This window comes from Protopterus annectens, chromosome 8.part0 (genome assembly GCF_019279795.1).
Source record: "Protopterus annectens isolate FY-2018-M chromosome 8.part0, PAN1.0, whole genome shotgun sequence".
Lineage (NCBI taxonomy): Eukaryota > Metazoa > Chordata > Ceratodontiformes > Protopteridae > Protopterus > Protopterus annectens.
In genome coordinates this window covers 1117396846-1117421523 of record NC_056741.1, presented here as the reverse complement: position 1 = coordinate 1117421523, position 24678 = coordinate 1117396846, and the positions used below count along the sequence as shown (strand labels likewise).

Sequence of the window (24678 nt, the reverse complement as noted above, 5' to 3'; positions counted from 1 at the left end):
ACTACCCTCATCTCCAGGATACTAACAGGCAGTTTGGTCTCTCCTTTGTACCACGTGCCGTGGACAGTCTGTCCCTGAAAGTGCCCCCCCCAACAGGGAAGCATCCGTGGTCATTGTGGCACTGAAGGGAAGAAAAGAGAATGACCTGTCTGGTATGAGATCGGGAGACTGAATCCAGCAGAGGAGATGACGCCTGCATACTGGTGTGAGGAGGATCGGAGTTGACATTGGGTGAACCAAAGACGACAACTGAACCACTAGAGTCCACTGCAGAACCCTCATCAGAACCTGCCTAATGGCACTAGGTAGATCGCTGCCACCACAGACCCTGAGAACAAGGTGGGCCTTGGGATGAGACAGGTCGAGAAGACATTGAACAGGAGGAGATCTAATGAGGTGTACCGATGAAGCAGGAGCACTGCAATCTGACAGTGTCCAAATTAATCCTGATGAACTCCAAATTTTGGGACAGAGTGAGGTTGGATTTGGGGAGATTCACTCTAATGCCTAGCTGGTCAAAGAGTTGTAGTAAGCATTGGGAGGCTGTCGCCAGACAATGCTTCGTGTGAGCTGCGAGAAGCCAATCATTGGGATAAGGGGAAACACCTGGAATCCTTGCAGTCTCAAGTGAGCTACGACTGCTGCCATGCACTTGGTGAACACCCTGGGGGCTGTGGTGAGACCAAAGGGTAGAGTCCTGAACTGGTAGTGATTGGCCCCCAATCGAAAGTGGAGGTGCATCTTGGAATGCCCGTCTATTTTTATATGATAGTGTGCGTCCTTGAGATCTGCGGAGCACATCCAATCACCCTTGTACAACAAAGGCATAATGGACTGGACCGTGACCACCCAGAACTTGGGACTTCTTGACAAAGATTGAGATTGCTGAGGTCCAGGACTGGATGTAGGTCCCCCATCTTCTTTGGCACCAAAAAGAAGTGAGACTAAGTTCCGTATTCTCGTTGTCCTGTGGGGGGGGATCTCTTGGATGGCTCTGTTTTGAAGAAGCTTGAGCACCTCTTCCTGAGCTAGCTCTCCCTGAGGGGGTGATGCCTCGACAATCTCCTGACTGGAGGAGGCTGGAAAAAGGGAACAGAATAACTCCTGGAACTAATGTTTAGCACCCTACAAACTTTTGTAATACTTGCCCCCAGGCCAAAGGGTGTAAAGAAAAATGACCCCTGACTGCCTCCAGGGGAGGACAGTCGGGCAGCACTTCAGGAGTGCTATTGGGGCTTCACACAGAAGGGCTCCCTGGAGTCCTGATTTTGTGGGCCTCCTCTGCCCCTGGGGTGGCGTCTGCAGTTGAACCCTGTCCCTCGACCTCTGGAGGAGGGCTCATCTTGAGCATCCTGGAAGGCAAACTGTGACTTGTGAAACCATATCTTCCTAGCTCCTCGAAGGAGCTTTGAGGGGAGGAAAAAGTACAGTTGTGTACACTTACTATAAATGTAGATGTTAGAGTGCATTCATTGTTGCAGTCGTCACATTTGGGTTATCCCTGCCAGGGTAGTCCTCGGCTGGCCCGAATACCAGAGGCTTAGTATTTCTGCATCGGTTGCTGTCGTTTCAGGACTGACAGGTCTTCAGTAGTATAAAGTAAGGCAGCCGACGCCATTACATCAGTTTTTCTTGCACTAACCTGTCAGGAGCCCCCCAAGTGGGAGCCAGGTTCTAGTGGAGGAACCCCACCAGTAGAAAGTAAATACCAATATGTCACTTGTAAGGAGAGAAGAAAATGAGGGGGATGGAGGGAGGGAAACGAGGACTGCAACAGTGAATACACTCGAACATCTACATTTATGGTAAGTGTACACAACTTTACTATGTTCTTCGTGTTTCACTGTTGCAGTCATCACATTTGGGTTGAGTCCCAAAACTGAGGAAAAAGGGTGGAGCCAGTCAAGGAAACCCTGCAAGACTGCAGAGGCAAACCCTGCCCTGGATTTGGAGAAGATGAGCAAGTGGTAATGTTTGGTGAAGGTGTGAACAGATGTCTATGTGGCAGCCTCCAGGATGTCCCTGGTGAGAGTCCTCTGAGGAAGGCTGCAGAGGTGGTGGTTGCGCTGGTGGAGTGAGTCCTGACCCCCATGGGGGGGGGGGGGGTTCCATGTTGTTTGTAGCAGAAATAGATGCAGTATGCTATCCATTTGGAGATGGTTTGTTTGGATATGGCTTTGCCCTCTGACCCTGCAGCAAAGCTAACCAGCAACTGATCAGACTTTCTAAAGGATTTAGTCCTGTCTAGATAGAATCTGAGCTGTCTGTGCACATCTAGAGAGTGCAGTATCCTTTTCCCTTGTTCTGTGGGTTAGGGAAAAAGGAGGGCGAATGAATGGATTGGTGGAGGGCCACACTGGACACCACCTTGGGCATGAAGGATGGGTTAGTTCTGAGAGATACCCGGTCAGCATGGAAGATGATGAAGGGTTCCACCGCCATGAGTGCTTGCAGCTCGGAGACCCTTCTGGCTGAATTGATGGCCAGAAGGAAGGCAGTCTTCCAGGAGAGAAATTTTAGCTCTGCTGAAAAGGCAGGTTCGAAGGGGGGGGGGGGTTGAGCTTTTCCAACACAAATTTAAGGTTCCAAGCTGGGGTTGGTGCTCTTCTGGGTGGCCTCAGGTTGCTAGCCCCTCTTAAGAATTGTTTGATCAGAATGTGTGAGAAAAGGGGCTGCTCAGTGGGAAAATGAGCAGAGATTGCAGAGGCAAGAATTTTAATACAGGAAAAGGCGAGTCCACTGTGTAGCAGGTCAGCTAAGTAATCCAGGATGAGAGGGAGGGAGGACTGTGCCATATTGGCTCCCTTAGCCTGAATCCAGGTGCAGAACGTTTTCCATTTGTCAGCATAAGACTTCCTAGTGCTAGGGCGTCTGGCCTGACATATAACATCTAGAACCTCTTTGCTGAGGTTGGCAGATTGATCGGGGGTTAGGGAATAAGCCAAGCTGCCAAATTGAGTGTTAGCAATTAGAGATGAATGACTTCCCCTTCCTTCTGGGTCAGGAGGTTTGGAATCTGAGGGAGATGCCAAGGAGGCAGAGGGGACAGGCTGCGAGGCCAGTCTGGAGCTATTAAGAATTGTCCTTTGTTTTTCCTCCTTTAATTTGAGCAGTACCTGGGGATGACAGATAGAGGAGGAAAAGCAGAGATCAATAGATTGACCCAGGGGAAGGACAGGGCATCCACTTTCCAAGCCATGCAGTGATGCTCCCTGATGCAGAACTTGCTGACCAGGTGGTTGTTGTGAGAGGCAAAGAGGTCTACCTTCGGGGTGCCCCATTTCTGAGTTATTTGGGTGAAGGTTCTTCTGTTAAGCTGCCACTCATGTGGGTCCAGAAGATTTCTGCTTAAATGGTCTGCCAAACAGTTGAGAAAAACACGGTAGGAATTGTGCGTTAACAAGTGGAGTTGTATGGCAGGGGCTGTGTGGCAAAGGGTCATGGCCAGCCTGCATAGAGGGTAGGACTGAGTCCCTCCATGCTTGTTGATATACCACATCACAGTTGTGTCTGTTTTGATCAGAAAAGCCGCTGGGGGAGAGAAGGGGCTTGACAGCTATCAAGGTGTGCTGGACAGCTATTATCTCTTTTTGGTTGATGTGCAGATGGATTTGCTGTGGGCTTCATTGGCCTTGTATGCACCTGCCATCCAGGTATGCACCCACCCCAGGCATAATCTGATGAGTCTGTGGTGAGGGTCTGGGTGGCATGGGGTGGTGAGAAAGGTAGTTCTTTGTTGAGGGGGCATGCTGTTGCCCACCAAAGAAAGTCTTTTCGGAGGCAAGGTATTATAGGTATAAGAGTCTCCAGGTCTTAATGTTGACACCAAAAGCTTTTTAGGTACCATTAAAGTTTCCTCATATGCAGTCTTCCATATGGAAGGATTAGAATGCAAGATGCCATGAACCCCAGAGCTTGCAGGATTTTCCTTGCAGACAGTTGGGGTCTGGTGGCTAGTTGAGAGAAGTAAGCTGTCAGGAAGGTTTGTTTTTCTGGTGCAAGGAATGCCATCTCGGAAGCTGCATCCAGGCTTGCTCCCAGGAATATAATCTTTTGGGAGGGTACCCGTTTGGATTTCTTTTCGTTGACTGTGTACCCTAGGGAGGTTAGTAGGCCAGATGCCTAGTTAGAGGTTTACAAAGACCACATGCTTGAGCAGCTTTTCCTGGCTGTCTGCCTGAATTAGACAGTCATCTAAGTATGAGTAAATTTGGATGTTCCTTTGCCTGCAAAAGGCAATGGAGAGAGCCAGACATTTTTTTAAAACTCTGGGAGAAGTAGATAAGCCAAAGGGAAGTGCAGAACTGAAAGTGCTGAGATCCTGCCCTGAAACGGAGATATTTCCTGCATGATTCCCTGATAGGAATGTAGAGGTAGGCCTCCTTTAGGTCTAGGGTGGCTAGCCAAGCATCCTTGGAGAGCATGGGTAGCAGCTGCTGGAGGGTGAGCATTTTGAATCTTGGGATCACCAGAAAGGTGTTTAGAATGGACAGATCGAGGATGGGGTGCCAGGTGCCCTCTTTCCTGGGTACCAGAAAAAGCCTTGAGTAGAAACCTTGACATTTCTGTTCTGCAGGAATGTGCTCTACTGCCCTCATGGAGAGCAGGGAAAGGACATGCTTTTTTGCAGCTAACTGAACTCTAATTGTAGCGGAAGCAGACCCAGCATGGAAGAGTTCCGCAAGAAATTCCAAAATGTAGTGCACGGGGGCTGAAAAGAGGTCTATACTTTTTGCCTCTGCCCAGGAAGAAAAACGTTTCCACTTACTAGCGTAAGTTTTTCTGGTCGTAGACTTGTGTGATGACAAAAGGATTCCGCGCACAGAGGGGGGAGATATCTGGAAGCCTGGCTAAAGTTGGAAGTGGAGCAACCAAGCCATGAGCTGGAGAGAGTGTAGGGATTGGTGCAGCCCGCCTGATTGATGAATCAGGTCTGGAACTAGGTCCAGAGTCCAAGGCTGCTTGAGAAGATAGCGGTGCAGGAAAGGGAACCATGCCAGTAAGGAGCAATGAGGATCATTTTGCAACCCAATACGGTAGCTTTCTGAATTAGCTTCAGGATGAGGGGAAAAGGAGGGAATGCATAAAGAAGTCCCTGAGGCCAATCGTGGACTAGAGCGTCTCTGGGGGAATGCCCGGGAAGTGGAAGGAGAGAGAAGAAATTGCTGCACTTGCTGTTGACGGGAGTTGCAAAAAGGTCGCAGCAAGGTTGGCCCCATTTGCGGAAGATTTGGTCCGCAACTACCTGGTTCAGAGACCACTCATGAGGCATGAGAATTGCTCTGCTCAGTCTGTCTGCTATGATGTTGGACCTCGCAGGGATGTGCGTTGCAATCAGAAACCATTGGGAAGAGATCGCCCACTGCCAGAGTCTGTGTGCTTCTCGACATAGGGGGTAGGACCTGGTTCTGCCCTCCTTGTTGATGTACCAAACTACAGACATTGTCCATTTGAATTGCAATGGTCCTGGTAGGAAAAGAGTCCTGAAGAGCCTGCAACGCTAAGAGCACGGCCCTCCTCTCCAAGACATTGATGTGCAGATGGTACTCGTGAGGTTGCCATGTGCCTTGGACTGTTCTGCCCTGATAATGCCCCTCCCACCCGATCAGGGAGGCGTCCGTGGTCACCGTAGCCACTGGAGGGGAGAACAAATGGTCTGCCATGGGGCACTGAAGTGGAGACCATCTACCACGCAAGGTGCTTCTTGCATGCTTGAGTGATCATAATCATGTAAGACATGGGAAGTTGCTGGAAGGAACATTGGGTGAAAAGAAGCCACTGGAGAATCCTCATGTGAAAACGAGCTAGAGGGACAAGTACGATCGCTGCTGCCATGAGACCCAGAGTTTGAAGGACAAACCTGACTTGAATTCTTTTGCATGCTAATAAAACCTTCACATGCTGATGAATCACTAACACCCTGTCTGGTGGGAGGCTCGCTAACATGTCTTTGGTATTTAAATTTGCGCCTATAAAGGTGATAGATTGACAGGGCGACAATGCAGACTTTTCAAAATTTATTGAGATACCTAGCCTGGAGCAAGTGTCGATAGTGCAGTCTCTGGCTCGCAGAAGGTGATGTCTGGTGGTAGCAGTGAGGAGCCCGTCGTCGAGATATGGAAACACCTGGAATCCTTGCCGTCTCAGGTGAGCGGTAACTACTGCCATACATTTGGTAAACACCCTGGGGGCTGTGGTGAGACCAAAGGGCAGAGCTCTGATATGATAATGGCTGGCTCCCAGCTGGAAGCGAAGGAATCTTCTGGAGCATCTGTCCATTTTGATGTGGTAGTACGCATCCTGAAGATCTATAGAGCACATCCAACTGTCCTGACCCAGGAAAGGCAAAATGGACTGTAGCGTGACCATCCGGAACTTCGTTCTGTGAATAGACCTGTTCAGTCTGCTGAGATCCAGAATGGGTCTCCAGTCCCCTCTCTTTTTTGGCACCAAAAAGAAACTTGAGTAAATTCCGGATCCTTGTTGGTCTGCTGGATGGCCCTTTTTCTTAGCAGTTTTGAGACTTCTTGAACTGCTTGGTCCCTTAGATTGGGTGGAACGTCTGGAAGGGACTAGTTTGACCTTAAGGGGGTGCGAATGAAGGGAATTCTGTAGCCTCCGGATATGACGGACTGTACCCATTTGTCTTGTGTTATGTCTTGCCAGGCTCTTGGGTACAGTGATAATCTTCCCCCGACTGCCTCCAGAGGTGAGCAGCCGGGCAACCCTTCAGGGATGCTGGAAGGGCTTCTCAGAGAAAGATTCTCTGCTGCCCTGATTTTGCAGACCCCCTCTGCCATGCGGCGTCTGTTATTGTTCCCTCCTCTGCCCCTGGATGGGAACTCACCACGTGTGTCCCGCAAGGCTCCCTGGGATTTCTGGAACCACATCTTTCCACTCTTCTGACCCTTAGGATATGGTCTGGAAGGAGTGGAAAAACAGACTCCTACGGCAGAGAGAGTCTTGCCTTCCTGCTCACACCTGGTAAGGGTATCTTTCACCTGTGATCCGAAGAGAGAGGAACCATCAAAAGGGGTGTTGGTGAAAGACGCTCTGAAAGGTTCCGCAAAGTTACATAGCCGCATCCAAGCGTGCCTTAGGGCCACGCCTGTGCCTGCGGCTCTACTCGCACCATCGGCTGCATATGAAATGAGCCTCATGGAGAAATTTACCACTGAATTAAGAGTCGCCAGCTGGGAGGCTGCCTTAGCCTGGGCCCCCTCAGCTGATGGATCTTGGAGGGTATCTCCAAGCTCTTTCAGGAGATCTCTGAAGACAGGTAAAGTGGCACTGGTAATTCAGGGACCGCATGGAAAAGGTCGCTGAAGAGAACATCCGCTTCCCATATCTGTCCATCGTCCTGGACTCCTTGTTATGGGGATGGGCAGATGAAGTTTCAGGCAACTCCTTCTCTGTGGCCGCCGCTACCACCATGGCATCAACGGGGACACCTTTGGTCAAGAACTGTTTGTCCTGCAGTGCAGTAATGAATTTGGCAGGTCTTCTAGGGGTCGGTTCCACTGTGTCTGGAGCCATCCACGCCTTCCGAGCCACCACAGACATCAGTGGGTCGAAAGGCTGAGACACCCAGGAGGTGGAAGGTTGGGATCCAAATGCGTCCAGGAATACAGACTCATCCTCGGAACGGCTTAGGGTAGTCCAGTTCCCCCTCTGCCTAAGCATCTCAAGGATGTCTGAGAAGGAGACATCTTCAGAGGGGGATCTTGGGGACCCTTCCGAATCCTCTAAGTCAGTATCCGATGTGACAGACTCGGGGGAGTCAACATGCTTCCTCTTGCATTTCTTCTTGTGAGGTGGCTCCTCTGAATGATCAGGGGAGGCCTCTGAAGAGGAGGATACACTCAAAGGGGTGTCCTGGAGCGGTGGATCCCCACGCTTGGGGTCTGGAAGAGGGGCAGAGGCTGACACAGGCACCCTAGGGGGAGGAGCCGATGGGGTCGATCGTGGGACTGACTCAGAGGCCAGTACAGTCATCACCTCGAAGGTGTCCCTGCCCGGACGTAGAGAGGGCTCCGGTTCCGAAGAAACCAGAACCCCTCACCGCACAGAGGGGGACGGCTCCAAGGCAGATGTGGGAGCCGAGCTCACCCGAGCCGAAGCCCCGAGGGGGAGAGCGGGGTCGGACAAGGGTCCAATGCCACTTGCCCCCTCAGAGCAGACAAGGGAGTCTCGGCACCCAGATCCCTCCAGGGAAGGTACCATGGAAGGGATCGGAGCAGACAACGGAACCGAAGGAGAGGGTATCTGAGCAGACGGTTCCACGACTCGAACCCCAACGAACTCCGGCTCCAAGCTCATAGGATGAGTCTGAGGAGGAATATCTACAACTGTGGACTGAGCAGACTCCTGATGAGGGGGGCTGGACAACATTTTGGCTAGGGCCTGCGATTTTAACAGCCTACTGACCACTCTTTCCAAGTCATGGTCCGAAAGTCTAGAGGACCGAGAAGAGTGGGATGAGCAATGACTACGCTCCGACTGGAGCAGAGGCGACTTTGGAGCCGAACGTATCTACTCCAAAGAAGGAGACCTGGATCTTTTCTGACTCTCAAGACGGCTCTGAAGAACGTGTCTGAGCCGACTGGGAGGGAGGGACATCGGTTCCAGCTGGAGCAGAGATGGATTGTATGGCTTCACCAAACTACGGCTCCGAACTGGGAGCCGACGGTTTAGGTGGCCTGGAAGATTTCATGGGCTGAGCCTTCGCCGGTGAATCTTGGGGTTTAAGCAAATCCCTCAGGATCAATTTATTTTTACACTCCTGCAGGACTCTTGGACTGAAAGCATGGCAGATCGAGCAAGAGTCCTGCAGGTGCACGGCGCCCAGACAATAAACACAAGAAGTGTGACCATCTGTCAGAGACATCTTCTGACAGCATGAGTCACACTTGTTGAATCCAGACGGTTTAGGATCCTTGGACATCCTGGAGGAAAACCAAGGACAAAAACACACAGAAAAGTTAAAGTAACCAACACTAAAATTTAGACACTACAGTTACCACAACCAACTTCAAGCACTACTACAACAAAAAACTATAGATAACTATCACTAAACACTAACAGTGATAATAATGAAATTTTTTTTTTTTTTTTTTTTTAGAAGGAGATAGAGAGAAAAAGGTTATCCTCTAACTTAAACGGAAAACCTTTCTGAGGTAAGGAAAGGGAGAGAAGGGGGGGGAAACTAACAAACGAGTTTCTTGTGGGAAAAGTAATCGGATCTAGAGAAAAACTAGCTACAATACAACAGTCTAACCTAACGACTAATTCTACACTAAAAACTACAGTTTTGACAAGAAAAATACAATAATAATAAAGTTTTATATGACCTGAGCCAGTAGAACAACCTCGCAGCAGAAGCGGCAAACGAGATCTGGGTATCTAGCGCCAGGCATCATGGGATATAGGGGGGCCTCGAGCCAGTAAGCAGCTCTCGAGCTTTTGAAGATGGCCGAGTCGGAGCAGAGGATCGGCTCTGAACCCAACCAGCAAGAATGAAGGCGAGATAGACTACTTAACATCAACTGTTGCCTTGGCCAACAGGGAGTTGATAGAATCACCCCCTAGAGAATCCTTCTGGATCTTAAGGTCTCTGGCTATCATAGGAACTGGTGGAAAGGAATGAAAACATTCCTGTCAAAGAGAACGAAAAGGCATCAGTCTTGCAGGACTCTCTGCAAGGAGTCCTAGAGCAGAATTTGTTTAGCTGTTTATAAATGGAGGTACACACATCTACTTTAGGAGTTCACCATATTTGAATTTATGGAAGACCTTGGGATGTACAGCTGTGCAGGTAAACATACCACAACAGTAGACGTTCAAATAATCACTGCTGTAGTAGCCAAAACTATATGGGTTACATCCTGTAAGGATGTAACAGCAGGCCAACTTCCAAAGCTTCAGGGCACATTCCACATGCCCACAACATTAGTCAGCTCGGGCTGAGCTAACTAAAGACAGGCTTGGGTGCCAAACCCTTCAGGGCTTTCATGCCAACAGCGAGAGGGAGGCTGAGCCCTGAAAGGGCAATGCTAACAACAAAAGATAAAAGTCCACAGCCTGACAAAAACACCACATCAAGTAACAAGGGGTATGGAGGGAGGGAGTGAGTAACTACTGCAGCAGTGACCACTCTGTCTATTGATAAGGTAAGTTTACTTACACAACTGTACTGTCTTCTTCATACTGATTACTGCTACAGTAGTCTGATGCTATCTGGGAAGATTACCATGGCTTACAAACTTTGGGAGGTGGAAGAAGATTTCTAGCAAAACCTGATCTACACCATAAGAAGGAATAGAGTTTATAGTGCTTTGTAAAACTAAGTACAGAGAGAACAAAATTGCTGCTTCTAGAATCCAGCCCTTTCCAAAATAAAAAAAAAAAAAACGGATGAAGCTAACCCCATGGTAAAGTGGGCCTTGACCCTACTTGGAATTGTTTTGTTCTGGGGAGTATAACAAAAGGTAATAGGCTTAGACAACTATTTGTAAACGGTCTGCTTTGACACAGGTTGTCCATTCTTACCTTCACAAGAAATGGACAACTGATCCAAAGTTCTGAAAGATTTAGTTATGTCAAGATAGTACCAGAGTTGCCTGTGGATATGCAAGGTACGGAGTCGCCTTTCTCCCTCTTTTTTAGGTTCAAAGGCATAAAAAGAGAATTACCTCTGAAAGAAACCCTGCTCCAGTATGGTTGACTCGCCTCAAGAGCTTGTAACTCAGATACCCTTCTTGCAATGATCAGGTCAGATCAGTAGAATGGTTTTCCCATGCCAAAAATCTCAAGTCAGCCAGGTTAGCTGGTTCAAATGCAGCAAATGTTAGCTTATCAAACACAAAATTAAGATGGGGGGGGGGGGTCCTAAGAGTTTTCTACAAGGCTTCTTGCACAAAACCTCTCAAAAACATTTTAACAATGAGAATACATTGAAAGAGGGGGGATCCATTGGCAGACATGTTGAGATGGCAGACAAAATGAACCCTGATGGAGAAGTAAGGCAGGCTTGTAGGACAGTAATACACACAAATATTGTGAAACTAGAAAACAACAAATAGGTGAAGGTTCTGTTGTTGGCCCTAACTAGAATATGTTTTTCGTTTGCTAATAGATGGTTTTCTAGTAGCAGGCTTTCTTGCATCCATTACTACCTGATGCATGTCATCATCATTAGACAGGCCCCTACAAAGAATTAAGACTATCATCCAGGCAGTCAACTGAAGTTGATTGGGGTCAGGGTGCATCAAAAACTCCTGATCTTGTGCGAGTTGATCCAGTCTGTGATGAAGCTTGTGGTAATGACCAATTTCAAAAGAAGGGAGAAAGTAGTTGTGTACACTTACCATAAAAGTAGATGTTAGAGTGTATTCACTGTTGCAGTCATCGCATTTGTGCCATCTGCTTGCAGTAGCCCACAGTCGGCCTGATTATCAAAGTCTTGGGTCCTGCGTCAGTTTCCATCTCATCTTCCATGACGTCAGGTCATCAAGGGTATAAAAGCATGCAGTCGATGCCATTACATCAGTTTTTCTTGCCCCAGATGTCAGGTGCCCCCCCCCCAATGGGAAGCAATTTTATATATATATATATATATATATATATATATATATATATATATATATATACACACACACACATATACACATACATACATACACACACACACTTCTACCTCCAACAAAAAAAACAAATACACCAAAAAGCTTTTTAAGCATAGTAAAAAGGAATAGAGGTATAGCCAAAAGAAGTCAGGTGGCTGGAGGGAGGGTAACCAGGACTACAACAGTGAATACACTAACATCTACATTTATGGTAAGCGTACACAACTGTACTATGTTAGTGTGTCACTGTTGCAGTTATCACATTTGGGTAGATTCCCAAAGCTAAGGATGGGAGGAGAAATTTAGATAGCATTAGGAGCAGCTATAAAGCCCTGCAAGACTGCAGTGGCAAAACCAGCTCTGGATTTAGAGAAAATTGGCAAATGGTAATGCTTGGTGAAAGTATGCACATAACTCCAGGTAGCAGCTTCTAGGATGTCCCTGGTAGGGACACCTCTGAGAAAGGCTATAGAGGTAGATGCAGCCCTGGTAGAATGTGGTCTTATCCCCTGTGGGATAGGTTTTCCATGGTGCTTATACCAGAAATGAATGCAATGGCCTATCCATTTAGAAATGGTTTGCTTTGAAATGGCCTTCCTCTCTGCCCCTGCAGCAAATGCCACCAGCAGCTGTTCAGATTTCCTGGTAATATCTAAGTTGTCTGTGCACATCTGAGGAGTGCAGTATCCATTTCCCTTTTGTTCTGTGGATTAGAAAAAAAGGTTGGCAAATGAATGGACTGATTAAGAGCCACACTGGATACCACCTTGGGCATGAAGGAGGGATTGGTCCTGAGGGACACCCGGTCTACATGAAAGATGATGAAAGGCTCCACTGCCATAAGGGCCTGTAATTCAGACACCCTTTTTGCTGAAGTGATGGCTAAAAGGAAGGCTGTTTTTCAAGAAAGGAATTTCAACTCTGCATTTGCAGCTGGCTCAAAAGGAGGCAGAATGAGTTTTTCCAATACAAAGTTAAGGTCCCAGGCTGGAGTTGGGGCTCTCCTGGGTGGTCTTAAATTTTTGGCCCCACTGAGGAGCTGCTTGAGCAGTGGTTCTGTGTTGTAATGAGCTGAAATGGCTGAGGCATGAATTTTGGAGGAGGAAAAAGAAAGGCCCTTATGAAGCATCTCAGTTAAGTACTGAAGAATCTGAGGTAAATTGAACGCTGCTGTGCCCATCCCCTGAGCTTGGTTCCAGGAACAGAATCTTTTCCATTTTTCAGCATAAGATTTTCTAGTACTAGGCCCCCTTGCCTCCAGAATGACATCCAACACTTGTTTACGGAGGGATGGTAATGGAGAGCTGAGGTAATTAGCCAGGCTGCCAGGTTCAGGGTTTGAAGCTGAGGGTGCAGAATCTGGCCAGGGTAGGGGTCTGGAGCAGGTGTCATGGAGCCAGCAGTGACAATGCGCAAGAGGGGGTACCAGTGTTAGCATGGCCAGTCTGGTGCAATCAGTATCATCCTTGGTTTGTCCTGTTTGATCTTTAGTAGTACCCTGGAGAGGAGAGGCAGAGGAGGAAAGACAAACTGATAAATTTTTCCAGGTGAAGGACAGGGCATCCACTTTCCAAGCTTGTTTGTGAGGAGTCCTTGTGCAGAATTTGTCCAATTGGTAGTTCTGGGGGGAGGCAGAGGGGTCTATATCTGGGCTCCCTATTTGTTTATCAACATGTTGAATGCCTTTGGTTCCGGTTTCCACTCATGTGGGTCCATGATATTTCTTAGTCTGCCAGTTTATTTAGCTTTCCTGGCAGGAATTGAGCCTGTAGGTGCACTTGGTAGCTCAAGGCTGTGTTCCACAGAGCCATGGCTAGTCTGCAGAGGGTATGAGTGGGTTCCCCCCTGCTTGATTATGTACCACATAACAGTGGTGTTGCCCGTCTTTACCATTAATTGTCCTGGGAAGAATGTGGTCCTTGAAGGCTGTCAGAGCATTCTGTACAACTAACATTTCTTTTTGATTGATATGCAGGTGCATTTGACTTGGGTTCCATTTGCCCTGAATGCACTTCCCTGCCAGGTGAGCCCCCCCCCATGCATAGTCTGATGCGTCTGTTAGGGTTTGGGCGGCAAGGGGTAGAGTGAATGGCAGTCCCTTGTTTTGGTAGCAGGCCTCTGCCCACCAATGGAACTCTAACTGTAAGCAAGGTATGATGGGAATCATTGCTTCTAGATCCTGAGAATATTGACACCATAGGCTTTTTAGATACCATTGTAGTTTCCTCATATGCAGTCTTGCATATGGAATTAGGAGAATGCAGGCGGCCATGAACCCCAAGGCTTGCAGTATTTATCTTGCAGATAGCAGGGTCTTTGTGGCCATTAGTTTGAAGTAAGCTGTCAAATGACCTTGTTTCTCCAGTGTGAGGAAAGCCATCTGGGAAGATGTGTTCAAGCTTGCTCCCAGGAATACAATTTGTTGGCAGGGTACAAGATGTGATTTCTTTTCGTTTATAGTGTACCCCAGAGAAATTAGCACCTTTTGTACAAAACGCCAGATGATTCAAAAGTATGTCCTGGCTTCCTGCCTGAATTAGACAATCGTCCAGGTAAGGGTATATTTGAATATTTCTTTGCCCGCAAAATGCAATGACTGGAGCTAGGCATTTTGTAAATACCCTGTGCTCAGTAGATAAGCCAAAGGGCAGTGCAGAGAACTGATAGTGCATGTAGCCTGCTTTGAAGCATAGGTACCCTTCTGCAAGATTCTCTGATTGGAATGTGCAGGTAGGCTTCCTTTAAATCCAGTGTTGCAAACAAGGCATCCATCCTTGCCTAGCATAGGAAGTAACTGGTGAAGAGTTAACATCTTGAATTTTGGGATCACCAAAAAAGTGTTTAGGATAGAGAGATCCAGAATAGGACACCAGGAGTTGTCTTTTCTGGGCACCAGGAAAAGTCTTGAGTAGAAACCTTGTCCCCTTTTCCTCTTCTGAGACAGTTTGAACAGCCCTTATACTTGAGAGAGAGAACTTGTTTTTGAGCCTCTGCCCACTGATTTGGGGGTAGATCTGGCCAACCATTTGGGGTTGGTAATGGTAAAGTGTGGAAGTAGAATCTGTATCCTTGGGAAACTGTATTTAAAACCAATTTGTCCTGGGTAATGAGTTCCGGGGGGTTCTGTTGGTTCTGGGTTTGGACTGAGAAGGCCTGGAAGTGGCAGGAAAGGACCAATGCCTACTAAATCTTGGAGGCTGTACTTGCAGGAAAATCATTAAGTTTGCATAGATTTAGCTTTTTCCTCCATCTTTTTGAGTACTACTACTGCTTTGGTGGTCCTGGTTTAAGGGAGCATCCAGCAATTTAGCTTTAACATTATCTGGCAAAGATTGCTCCTCAAGTCAAGCAAGCCTTCTATGTACAGACCCAATGACAGCAGCCCTGCAAAATGCCTCTAGTGAATCAAAACCACATTGCAAAGTATGCTTTCCAACTTGTTCAGCAGAATGCATTAAATCCTGTAAATCCTTATTTTCAGCACAGTCAGGAATCAACATCATTTTCTGTTTAAGCAATCCAATAATATGCTGCTGATACTTTAACATATGAAACTGGCAGTTTAAGGCCCTAATGGCCAAGGTTGCAGAAGTGTATACCTTCTTACCCCATCTATCCAGTGCCCTGGAATCTCTATCAGAGGGGTAGGATTTTTGGCAGTAGTAGCCTTAATGCCCTTGGGTCCCTGTGAAATGGTCTTAAGATCCGCAGTAGGATTTTTAAAGAGGAACTTGGGAGAGTCAGGAACCCTGTAATATCTATCTGGTTTTCTGGGAGCAGAAGGTAAGGAGTCTGGGGCCAAGCTACATTCCAAAAAGGCATCATCAACAATATCCAGTACAGGGGGATAGCTAAAGGCCTGTGTTGAGGCAGAAGTAAGAAATCCCTAAGCATCTTTTTAGAATCAGAGTTATCCTGGCTTTCCTAGCAAAAATGCTCCCTAAGAGTATGCAAGGTTTCACCAAGAGAGATCCTCTGGAGGGGAAGCAGAGGGAATGGAGTTCTCTACCATCAGAATCCTCATAGATAGATAAGGGTAAATCCTGGTCATCAGAGGAAACAGAAATTTCAGAATCCTGATCAGAAGAATCATAAGCAAATTCAGTCCTAGGTCTCTAGAGGGGGAAGGTTGGCTTCCCCTGATTAAGTAATAAGGTCTTCAGCCATTCTTATCATTTGTTTTTAAGGCATAGAGGCTTGACCACGCGGTCTGGGCGTCGGTTTTCTAGGCATAGATAGAGTTTTATGCCTTGAAGAAGAAGATGGCGTTGGTTTAATATGCAAGTCAGTAGGCCTGAATACACCCTCTGAAGCCGGTGCCTGCACAGCGGCTCCGGTCCCATCCAAGGTAGAGACATCCGCAGGTTCCACAATTGAAGCATCTCGCAGCATACCAGACTCTGAATGGGTCTCAGTAGAGGCCTCCGAATATGAAGTAGCGGGTATCAGGGGCTGTGAAAGCACCTCACCGGCGAACTGGTGACTAGCTTAGGAGAAGCGTCGTCGGCAGCTTTGGACCTAGGCAGCCTGTCTCTGTCTTTATCTTTGCACTTTTTCAGAATGTCGGTAGTTGGGTGGCTTACCGAAGCCATATCTAGGTAATTGAACAGAGTACCAAAATATTTAGAAGCGTAAATATACTGACGACATAGTTAGTTGCTTAAATAAGGCACAAAACCAACAGCGAGGTAGGTCATGGTCAGGGCCTAGGCAAGGAATACAGTACGAATGAAAATCTTTGAGGTATTTGCTTTCCACAAGAAATACAATTATTGACTTTTACTGACATCGGTTTAGAGCAAGAAAAAGTTTTCCAATGGGGTACTCCACTTTAGTTGAAGACTTCGGTTCGGAAACTAAAATGAAAATTTCAGGAGTCAGTCAACCGGCACTTGTGAACTGCTTCTGCTTTGGGCACCGCACTTCAAGAAAGACTGATGTAATGGTGTCAACTGCATACTTTATACCCCTGACGTCATGGAAGATGGGACAGCAACCGACGCAGGACCCAAGACTTTGATAATCAGGCCGACTGAGGGCTACTGCAAGCAGATAACCAAAATGTGATGACTGCAACAGTGAAACACGAAGAACATCCACTGTTGTCTGGGTCACAATAGAGTCACCACAACATTCTTGGGGAAGTCCTTCTGAATCTTCAGAAGTACCCTGGATATCAGTGGAAAAGCATACAGGGACATCCCTGTCCAAGGAAAAAAAAAGGCATCTGTCTTCAAGGCTTTCTTTTATGAAGTCTTTACAGAAGAATCTTGACAGCTGATTGTTCAGACAGGAGGCAAGTAGGTCTTCTTGAGGAACTCCCCACAGATGAATCAAATGTTGGAAGACCCCCCCCCCCCCCACCGTCTAGTTTCCATTCATGAGGGTTTGCCATTGTCGTACTCAAGTCTGTCTGTTACACAACTTTGCTCTGACAGAATTTAGGATGCCAGCAGGCTGATATTGTGCTGTGAAATTCTACCCCAGGGTAGCATCTGGATGATAGGGATGTGATGAGCATCTTTTAAACCCAGAGTTAAAAGGAAATTTGAATGAGGAAGAAGAGGCAACAGGTTGTGAAGTAACAGCATTTTGAACTTGGGCACCATCACAAAAAGATTTAGAAAGGAAAAAATCCAGAACTGGTCTCCAAGTTTTTCCTCCTTTGGCACTAAAAGTATCTTTGAATAAAAACCTCTTCCCTCTTGGGAAGCACAAACTGGTTCCATCACTACCTGGGACAGCATGTGATGAAGGACAGGTGGATGAGAGATTACCCCTGGAAATTTGGAATGTCCTCCCTCTGCCATCGGTAACCTTGATGAATAATCTATAGAACCCATTTCAAAGAAACTACCTGTTGCCCAAGATAAAAGTGGAGATTCAGACTTTTAGGAAGGGAAAAGCGACTGGCATGGTGGGTGAAGGTCCCTTAAATAGTTATTCTGACTTGTTGAGCTGTCCTTTTTTTGGGGGGGGGGTCCACAATTCTCTTCAGAAATCCTTGCCATTTCTTCTTAAATGTCTCTTTACCTGCATTTTGCTGAGACTGTATTTTATTGGGCAAAATTAGATGAGCAGTAAGAGTCCCTTAGAGAATCTGGAAAAGGAGGGCTGAAAATTATGAGTCTATATTACAAAGATGAAAGTTCAGGTTGTCGAACATCTAAATGTCGACAGCTAAACAGTGAAAGCTGAAAACTGTGAACGGCCACTTCCTTGAATGTTTTCACAGGGAAAAAATTTACTTGGCCATTAACGAGAATTTGCCCTTTTCCCCAATGCAGAGCTATCTCGGAGTTGGTATATTTACTTGGGGGGGGGGGTAAAGCGCCCCATTTGATTAGGGCTGAAAATCTGTTTTACTGTCCACCGGCCTAGCAAATTTTTTCCTTGTGAAAAAATTTGTGGAAGTGTCCATTCGCGGTTTTCTGCTTTCACTGTTTAGATGTCGACATTTAGGTGTTCAACAGACTGAACGTTCATCTCTATAATATAGATCAGAAAACTGTAGCAGATTCAGTGTATCAGCTTACCACTCTCACACTTTTTGGTAATTTCTGCAGCAGACGGGCCAACTCTCTGTCCGAATGAGAATTTAAAATCTCATTTTTAACATCTTCTGGGAGGTTCTGAGAATGCAGCCAGGCAAACCTTCTCAACACAGTGGCGGTGGCCAAACCCAACTGAATCATATACACACTGTAAACAATGAGTAGTTACAAGTACTGTGGAAAAAAAATGTAAAGGACATTTTCCTCACAAGAAGAAACTGCAAACAAAACATTCCTTATACTTTCAAAATTAGTCAGAAAGAACCTGACAATTCAGAATTCTGAGAATCAAAGATGCAAAAGCATATTTTTTCTTGTACTAATTTTTCCATCCCCCTCAGAAACAGTAGGATTGGAATTAACTAAATGTTTAGCAGCAGTAGGATTAAGTAAAGCTACAGCAACAGATTTGGGAAGAGTGTAAAAGACTGAGGAACTTTTTACATCCTATCTGCCATTTTTAGGGGCAGCTGGCTGACTAATAAGGAAAATTGCAGGCAGTAATACACACATCTTCCAAAGCTGACAGAAATGGAGGAATATGGATCTGACCTTTCAACCTACTGTTCAAATTCACAATGTTGAATCTCCCTCAGGAAAAAAGGTATCCCACTTTTACTAGACACTATTTTAGGAGAAAACTCAAAAGCCTGAATTAAACCCTGAACCAGGCACAGTAAATTACTCCTGTCCAATGAAATCTGAAGGGAGGGAAGCCTTCCCTGTTCCCATGACCAGGACCAACAAGACTGGCTCTCCCTTGCCCACTGAGTGGCCCCGAAAAGCTACAGAAGACGTGGCTAACCCCCAGTCCATAGTGGCTTTAGCTGCTACTCCACAGGGATCCAGAGTAAAAGATTAGTGGCCTGAGGAACAACTAATGGCCACACCAGAGTCATCTACCTACAGCTATAACAAATTGCAAGCATACTGTAGTATCAAAGGCTGTTTGCTTGATTTTTTTGTAATTTTGTGGCTGGAAGGACTTTGTTCCATGGTCAAGCTGAACATGGTGTCTTTTCAATGTAAAACAAGCAGCAAAAGCCAGTAAAACTTGTCTTAAGTCACTTTTTTCTCAGAAAAGCACATTTAAAAGCACTGTAAAAACACTGCCAGACCCATAAATGTAAAATAATCACAATTTCTCCACAGAAAAGTGTTTTCAGTTACTTTACACCACCTTTAAACTGACAGAAAAAAAATAGCTATCCATTTAAAAGTACGTTACAGTACTGAGACAGTCCATTAAAACAACTCTCCTAGCTTGAACATAACTTTGCTGAAGAGGAAAGTAATAAATCAACAAAATTAAGAAAATAGATGTTTTTTTCTACCAAAGGGTAACTTATCTGCGCAGCAAAGGAAATCCTAAGCCAACCACCGATCCTCAAAAGCCTCAAAGGAGCGTACTCTTTGGTGGCTGTAAAACTTTGAAGGGCTTTGTGCCCAAACATGTCTTAGTCAGCTCTGCTCAAGCTGCCTTGCTGTTTGGGTATGTGGAACGTGCCCTGAAGCTTTAGAAGCCAGTCGGATGTTATTAAATGTCCTGCTTTTCACTGTTGCAGTATTCCTTACTAAAGGGATATCCTACAGAGGATAGCCATACTTCCAGCCAGCACAATAAAGCCTTAGGCATTTTTAGATGCCATACATCAGATGAATGTCCTAGTTCCAGGACATAAGGTACATGAGACACATATGGACGCATAAGCCTGAAAACCAAACTGCTCCAGGAGAACCAGAGCTAACTAAGAGGAACAAAAAAGAGCACAGGCATTCAGAAAGGGGAGAAAGACATGCCCCACAGCCAAAGAGTAAGAAAATAGAGATGAAAAAGCTGGAAGGAGGGAGGGATAGAATACCACAACAGTAAAAAGTAGAGGACATCCACTGTTATGTTACATTCTTACACAATTGTACCATGTCCTTCCTTAACACTGTTGCAGTATTCCTTATTAAAGGGAGAGTACAAATGCTACTTTAAAGGCTGGGAGGAGGAGGAGGCAACCAAAAACCCTCAGAAAAACATGAATGATAGCCCTTGCAAAACCAACTCAGACTTTGTACACTTCAACTAATTTGTATTGCTTATTAAAAGTATGTACAAAACACCAAACACCAAGAAGCAGCTTTCCAAAGTGGATCAAGAATCCAGACCCTTTAAAAGAGCACCAGAAGAGGCAACTGCCTTGGTGGAATAAGCATGAACAGAAGAAAGCTGCTTACCATGGAAAGAATAACAAACAGAAATGGCTTTAAAAATTCAAGGGAAGATAGTTTGTCATCCAAGAACTTGAGAGCATGTGTAATGTTACAAATCCAGGCACCTGACAGGCAACTAACTGTCACCCTCTCCTTTCAGAGCCTGGTGAGTGGTATACTGGTGTGTTTCACTATGGAGTCACTTATGACTGCAATAATGGATTATAAAAAGGTTTGTCTTATGCGTTTTTGAACTGAGTCAATGTGACTTGGGAGTCGTATGTGAATTTCACGGTGGGGTGCAGTCTGTTGTCTGTTTATGAGGTTGCTGAATGTACTTGTTTCTTAGGTTACATTTAGGAGGCCTTTGTGGTTTAAGTAGGTTACTTTTAAGAGCCTCAGCATATGTAGGTCGGTGTGTTTGGTCTCAAATGTATGGGATTGGTTTAGTGTGGTGTTGTGCTGTACTGACAATCTGTATGTTACTTGTGGCTTTGTGCAACAGCTTTGCCACAAATAACAAAACAGTTAAGTTTATCATCATCAAAACATGTACAAAGGTCATGTAGAAAAAAAAAACTGGCAAAAATCTCAAAAAGACCTTTGCAAACCAGAGATTTCACCATGTAATACTCTTACACTCCCTTTGAGACAGAAACTCGTGGTAGATATGGTGATGAAGCCTAAAGGACATACAAGTGCTTCAGCAACGCGGCTTCTGAATTTCCACTGACATTTTTTTTTTGCTTTTGGTTCAACACGTTTGAGGCATTCGGGTCAATAAAGCCAAACCCCATGCATTTGCCTAAGAGTTTTTTTTGTATAACCTTTTTATTCGGTTTGTAAACATTTGGTAAATTCCACAGTCACCTTAATGCTATGGGCAAAAGGTTTGGCTACAAGCGGACTGTTTTAAGAAAATGGATCAAATATCCACTTATGCTTTACTGACAAGCACATAAAAAGGACAAAACGTGCCATGTCTTCAGCTAGCGAGGTTTTGTCTTTTTTGCCCTGAATGCTTCAGTAAATACAGTCACTAGGCATTCAGAAGCCATGTAGATGAAGCACCAGTCTGCCTTTAAATGCCTTTTGAGAGATGATTGTGGGAAGTAAGCACATTAGCTTTTAAAGTATTGCTTTGTTCAACAGAATATTAAATGTCAAAACTACTGAAAAGCATCACTGGACCTTTACAGATTTCAAATGTGATCATGCATCTGTAGCTTTAGTCTCCTATACAATTCAACAGACCAAACTGCTACACTGTTTCATGCCAGGAAGACAGAAAATTGCTAACTCCAGGGCAAAATGCAACCATTTATTTTTCGCTCAGCCTCAAAAACAGACAAAATCAAATTCCTTCCTAACAAACACTGTACACAACTCATTTTATGAACAAAGAAAGTTCTAGGAATTGATTAAGAAAGGACATCATAACTTTGGAACAGCAACATTAAATGGACTTGGGCAAGGGCTATATTCTTTGCACCCTTCAGGTAAAACTCATACATACATATTTACAAACACACACACACGCACACACGCACACTGCCTGCCACTTCCCTCACAACCATTACGAAAGCGTGTATTTAATATATGCGCGCACATATCTATATCTATATCTACACACACACACATATATATATATATATATATATATATATATATACATAAACATATACATACACACCATCTGTACATTATATTGCACTTAGAAATACAGGGAGAGGCTTTCCATTTCAGCTTACTGACAAACTCACCCATATGTCTTCTTATTCTAAGGCAAGGCACCAACCAAAAGAAAACCAGTTCTTGAGCAATTACATGTACTGATACAATTTGGTCAGTTGTAGTTTGTAGGCTACTACTTCAACCAGAACAGCCACCCAAACAAGTTAACACTGGCTAAAGTCCTTGCAGATCTCTAATGCTAGAAAGAATCACGCTACAAATGTGAAACCGGAAAATGAAAGCATTCATTTAACACTGCCTCATATAATACTGTGCTTGGTATAATTTCTGAAGGATGTTGCTGGGCAGATGCAGCTTATTCTATACCTGAGATATGTCCATTACATCTGTACTATAATCTAATGCCAAGCTAACAGCCGTATCAGTACTATGCAAACTATCAAAACATCAAAAACTACTTACCGCATACTGAAATTTTTCATTGTACTCTCGGTCATTCGCTCTCACCTTCCGTTCCTCCTCTGACAGGAAAAAAAAAAAAAAAAAACAGATTAGGGCTTCATTCAGCTGTGAATGTTAATGTGTGCCTGTGTAAGTACACCTATTTAAATACCTCAAAGTTAACAGATTTACTTACAATAATAAAATAATAAAAATCACTCTGTGTTGCAGCCCAAACTCTCCACAACCTTCCAAAGGTATCAAACGTTTTATTGAGACATAAAAATGTTTAAAAAGTATTCAATGAGCACTTTTCATCCCCTAAGAACGGGGACTTCATCAGAATACATGATGAAGTCCAATATTTATAGCCCAATGTAATGATGACATCACAGGCACACAAATGCATTTAAAGGCACAACCACTTTTTAAAAAAAAAAATACAGCTTAAAAAACATTTATAAACATCTGAAACCATATTCACTGCACAAAAATTAAGCTTTCCTAACTTTATGGACATTTTTAACATAGCCTTTTGTCCCTAGGAGGGCATAGGTTTAAATGAAAATATTTCTGTAAAACACCTGTTAAGGGAGCTAGGGAACAAAAGGCTATGTTAAAAATTTCCATGAAGTTAGGAAAGCTTATTTTAGTGCAGTAAATATGGTTTCAGATGTTAGTTTTTTTAAGCTGCATTTTTTAAAAATAAAGTGGTTGTGCCTTTAAATGCATCTGTGTGGCTGGGATGTCATCAACACATTGGGCTATAAATGTTGGACTTAATAGAAGGCATGTACACAATGTGGTTGATAAATCAAGTCAGTAGCTTTTTTCTTACTATTAAATGGATCCATACTACTAGAGAGAACAGAGGCAATGCTGGCGTACGTTGGACTTTGCTTTTCAGCTCTCCGTCCTATATTAGATGTAACTTCCAAGTGTCTGTCCGACGATCTTCCTCACCCAAATACTAATGAGAGAGGGTACTGATGCAGCTCCCATATAAATCCAGCAATGGCATGCAGTCTCTCTGGTTCATAAGCAAAGTACTACATTAGATGCCCTTGCAGGCCATTTTAAGCCTACCCAGATTCATTTTTGGTGCTCTAAAAACATATTCTATTTGGTTACAGATTGGTCTGATTCATCCCATGGTCTGCAATTATATATTACCCCCAATGAAAATAACAGGGATCATACCACAGATAATTTGAGGGGACCATGCATGGGATAAAGCATTTAGGAGCTGCTTCGGTCCATTAGTAGTACAGGGGGCAGTCCCAGGTAAATTATCCATTTCCCATCAAAAAATCCAAGTTGTACTTAAATATGAACAGGGATATATACTTTGTTTTACGTAGATGGGAAGTCTGCTCCAGAGCAATAGTATCTTCTGTGAGATGCATCTGTCCCTCCAAACAATTCTGTTGACACTGAAGACGTTTAGATCCCCAGACAGACCATTTCTGATGCCATTTGATTTGCTGATGTATAGTAAATTCATCAGTAATGGGTCAGCAAATGCCTTGTATGCCAGACACAGATCACCTCTTAGCAGTCTGTGGGATACAGAGTACAGTGGCAGGGCTTTGACCCAGTCATTGTAGGACATATTGTTTAAGCCCTTGCATCCTTTTAGTAAGGTATGTCTGTGGGTGCTACAGTTGTTGCACATGTCTAGACAGATACATGCCAAAGGGCGAATCATATTTAATGACTGACCTAATGTGGGCTAAGTAAAGGAGGACAAAGACATCCCTTTATCTAGACACAATCCCTTTGTGTACAAGCTGTGCGATACACAAGGACTTTCTTACTACAATGGGCACATTGTAGTCAAAGTTAGGTCACTGTCCATACAAGTTCACAAATCCTGAAGTGGGTCAACTCTTAAGGATATGTCATCAATGTGGTAGTTCCCTGGGATAGATGACTTTTCAAAGGAAACAATAATGCATTTTTTAGCATTAGTTTCAGTCCATGATTCTGGCACCAGTTATTTTTTAGGACAAACCTTCCTGCAGGATGGCTAAGGGATTCAGTGACTGTTCCAAGTTTACTGCCATCTGCAAACTTAGTCAGCCAGCTACCTTTGGCTGTTAGTTCAGCATGGGGTTCAGCACAGGGGGCCCTTAAGCCTTTGGCCCCCAGTATCCAAAATT

The 24678-nt window shown here is 45.0% G+C and overlaps 1 protein-coding gene across 1 annotated transcript in view; it reads right to left on the bottom strand.

Moving 5' to 3' along the window:
- The window catches only part of ATP8B2 (ATPase phospholipid transporting 8B2), a gene marked incomplete in the record, with an annotated part of 2601455 nt that overhangs the window by 2366065 nt on the left and 210712 nt on the right, over positions 1 to 24678 (bottom strand). Inside the window, 1 exon segment of the mRNA XM_044080643.1 lies at positions 22538 to 22596. Coding sequence (XP_043936578.1) covers positions 22538 to 22596 — 59 coding nt within the window.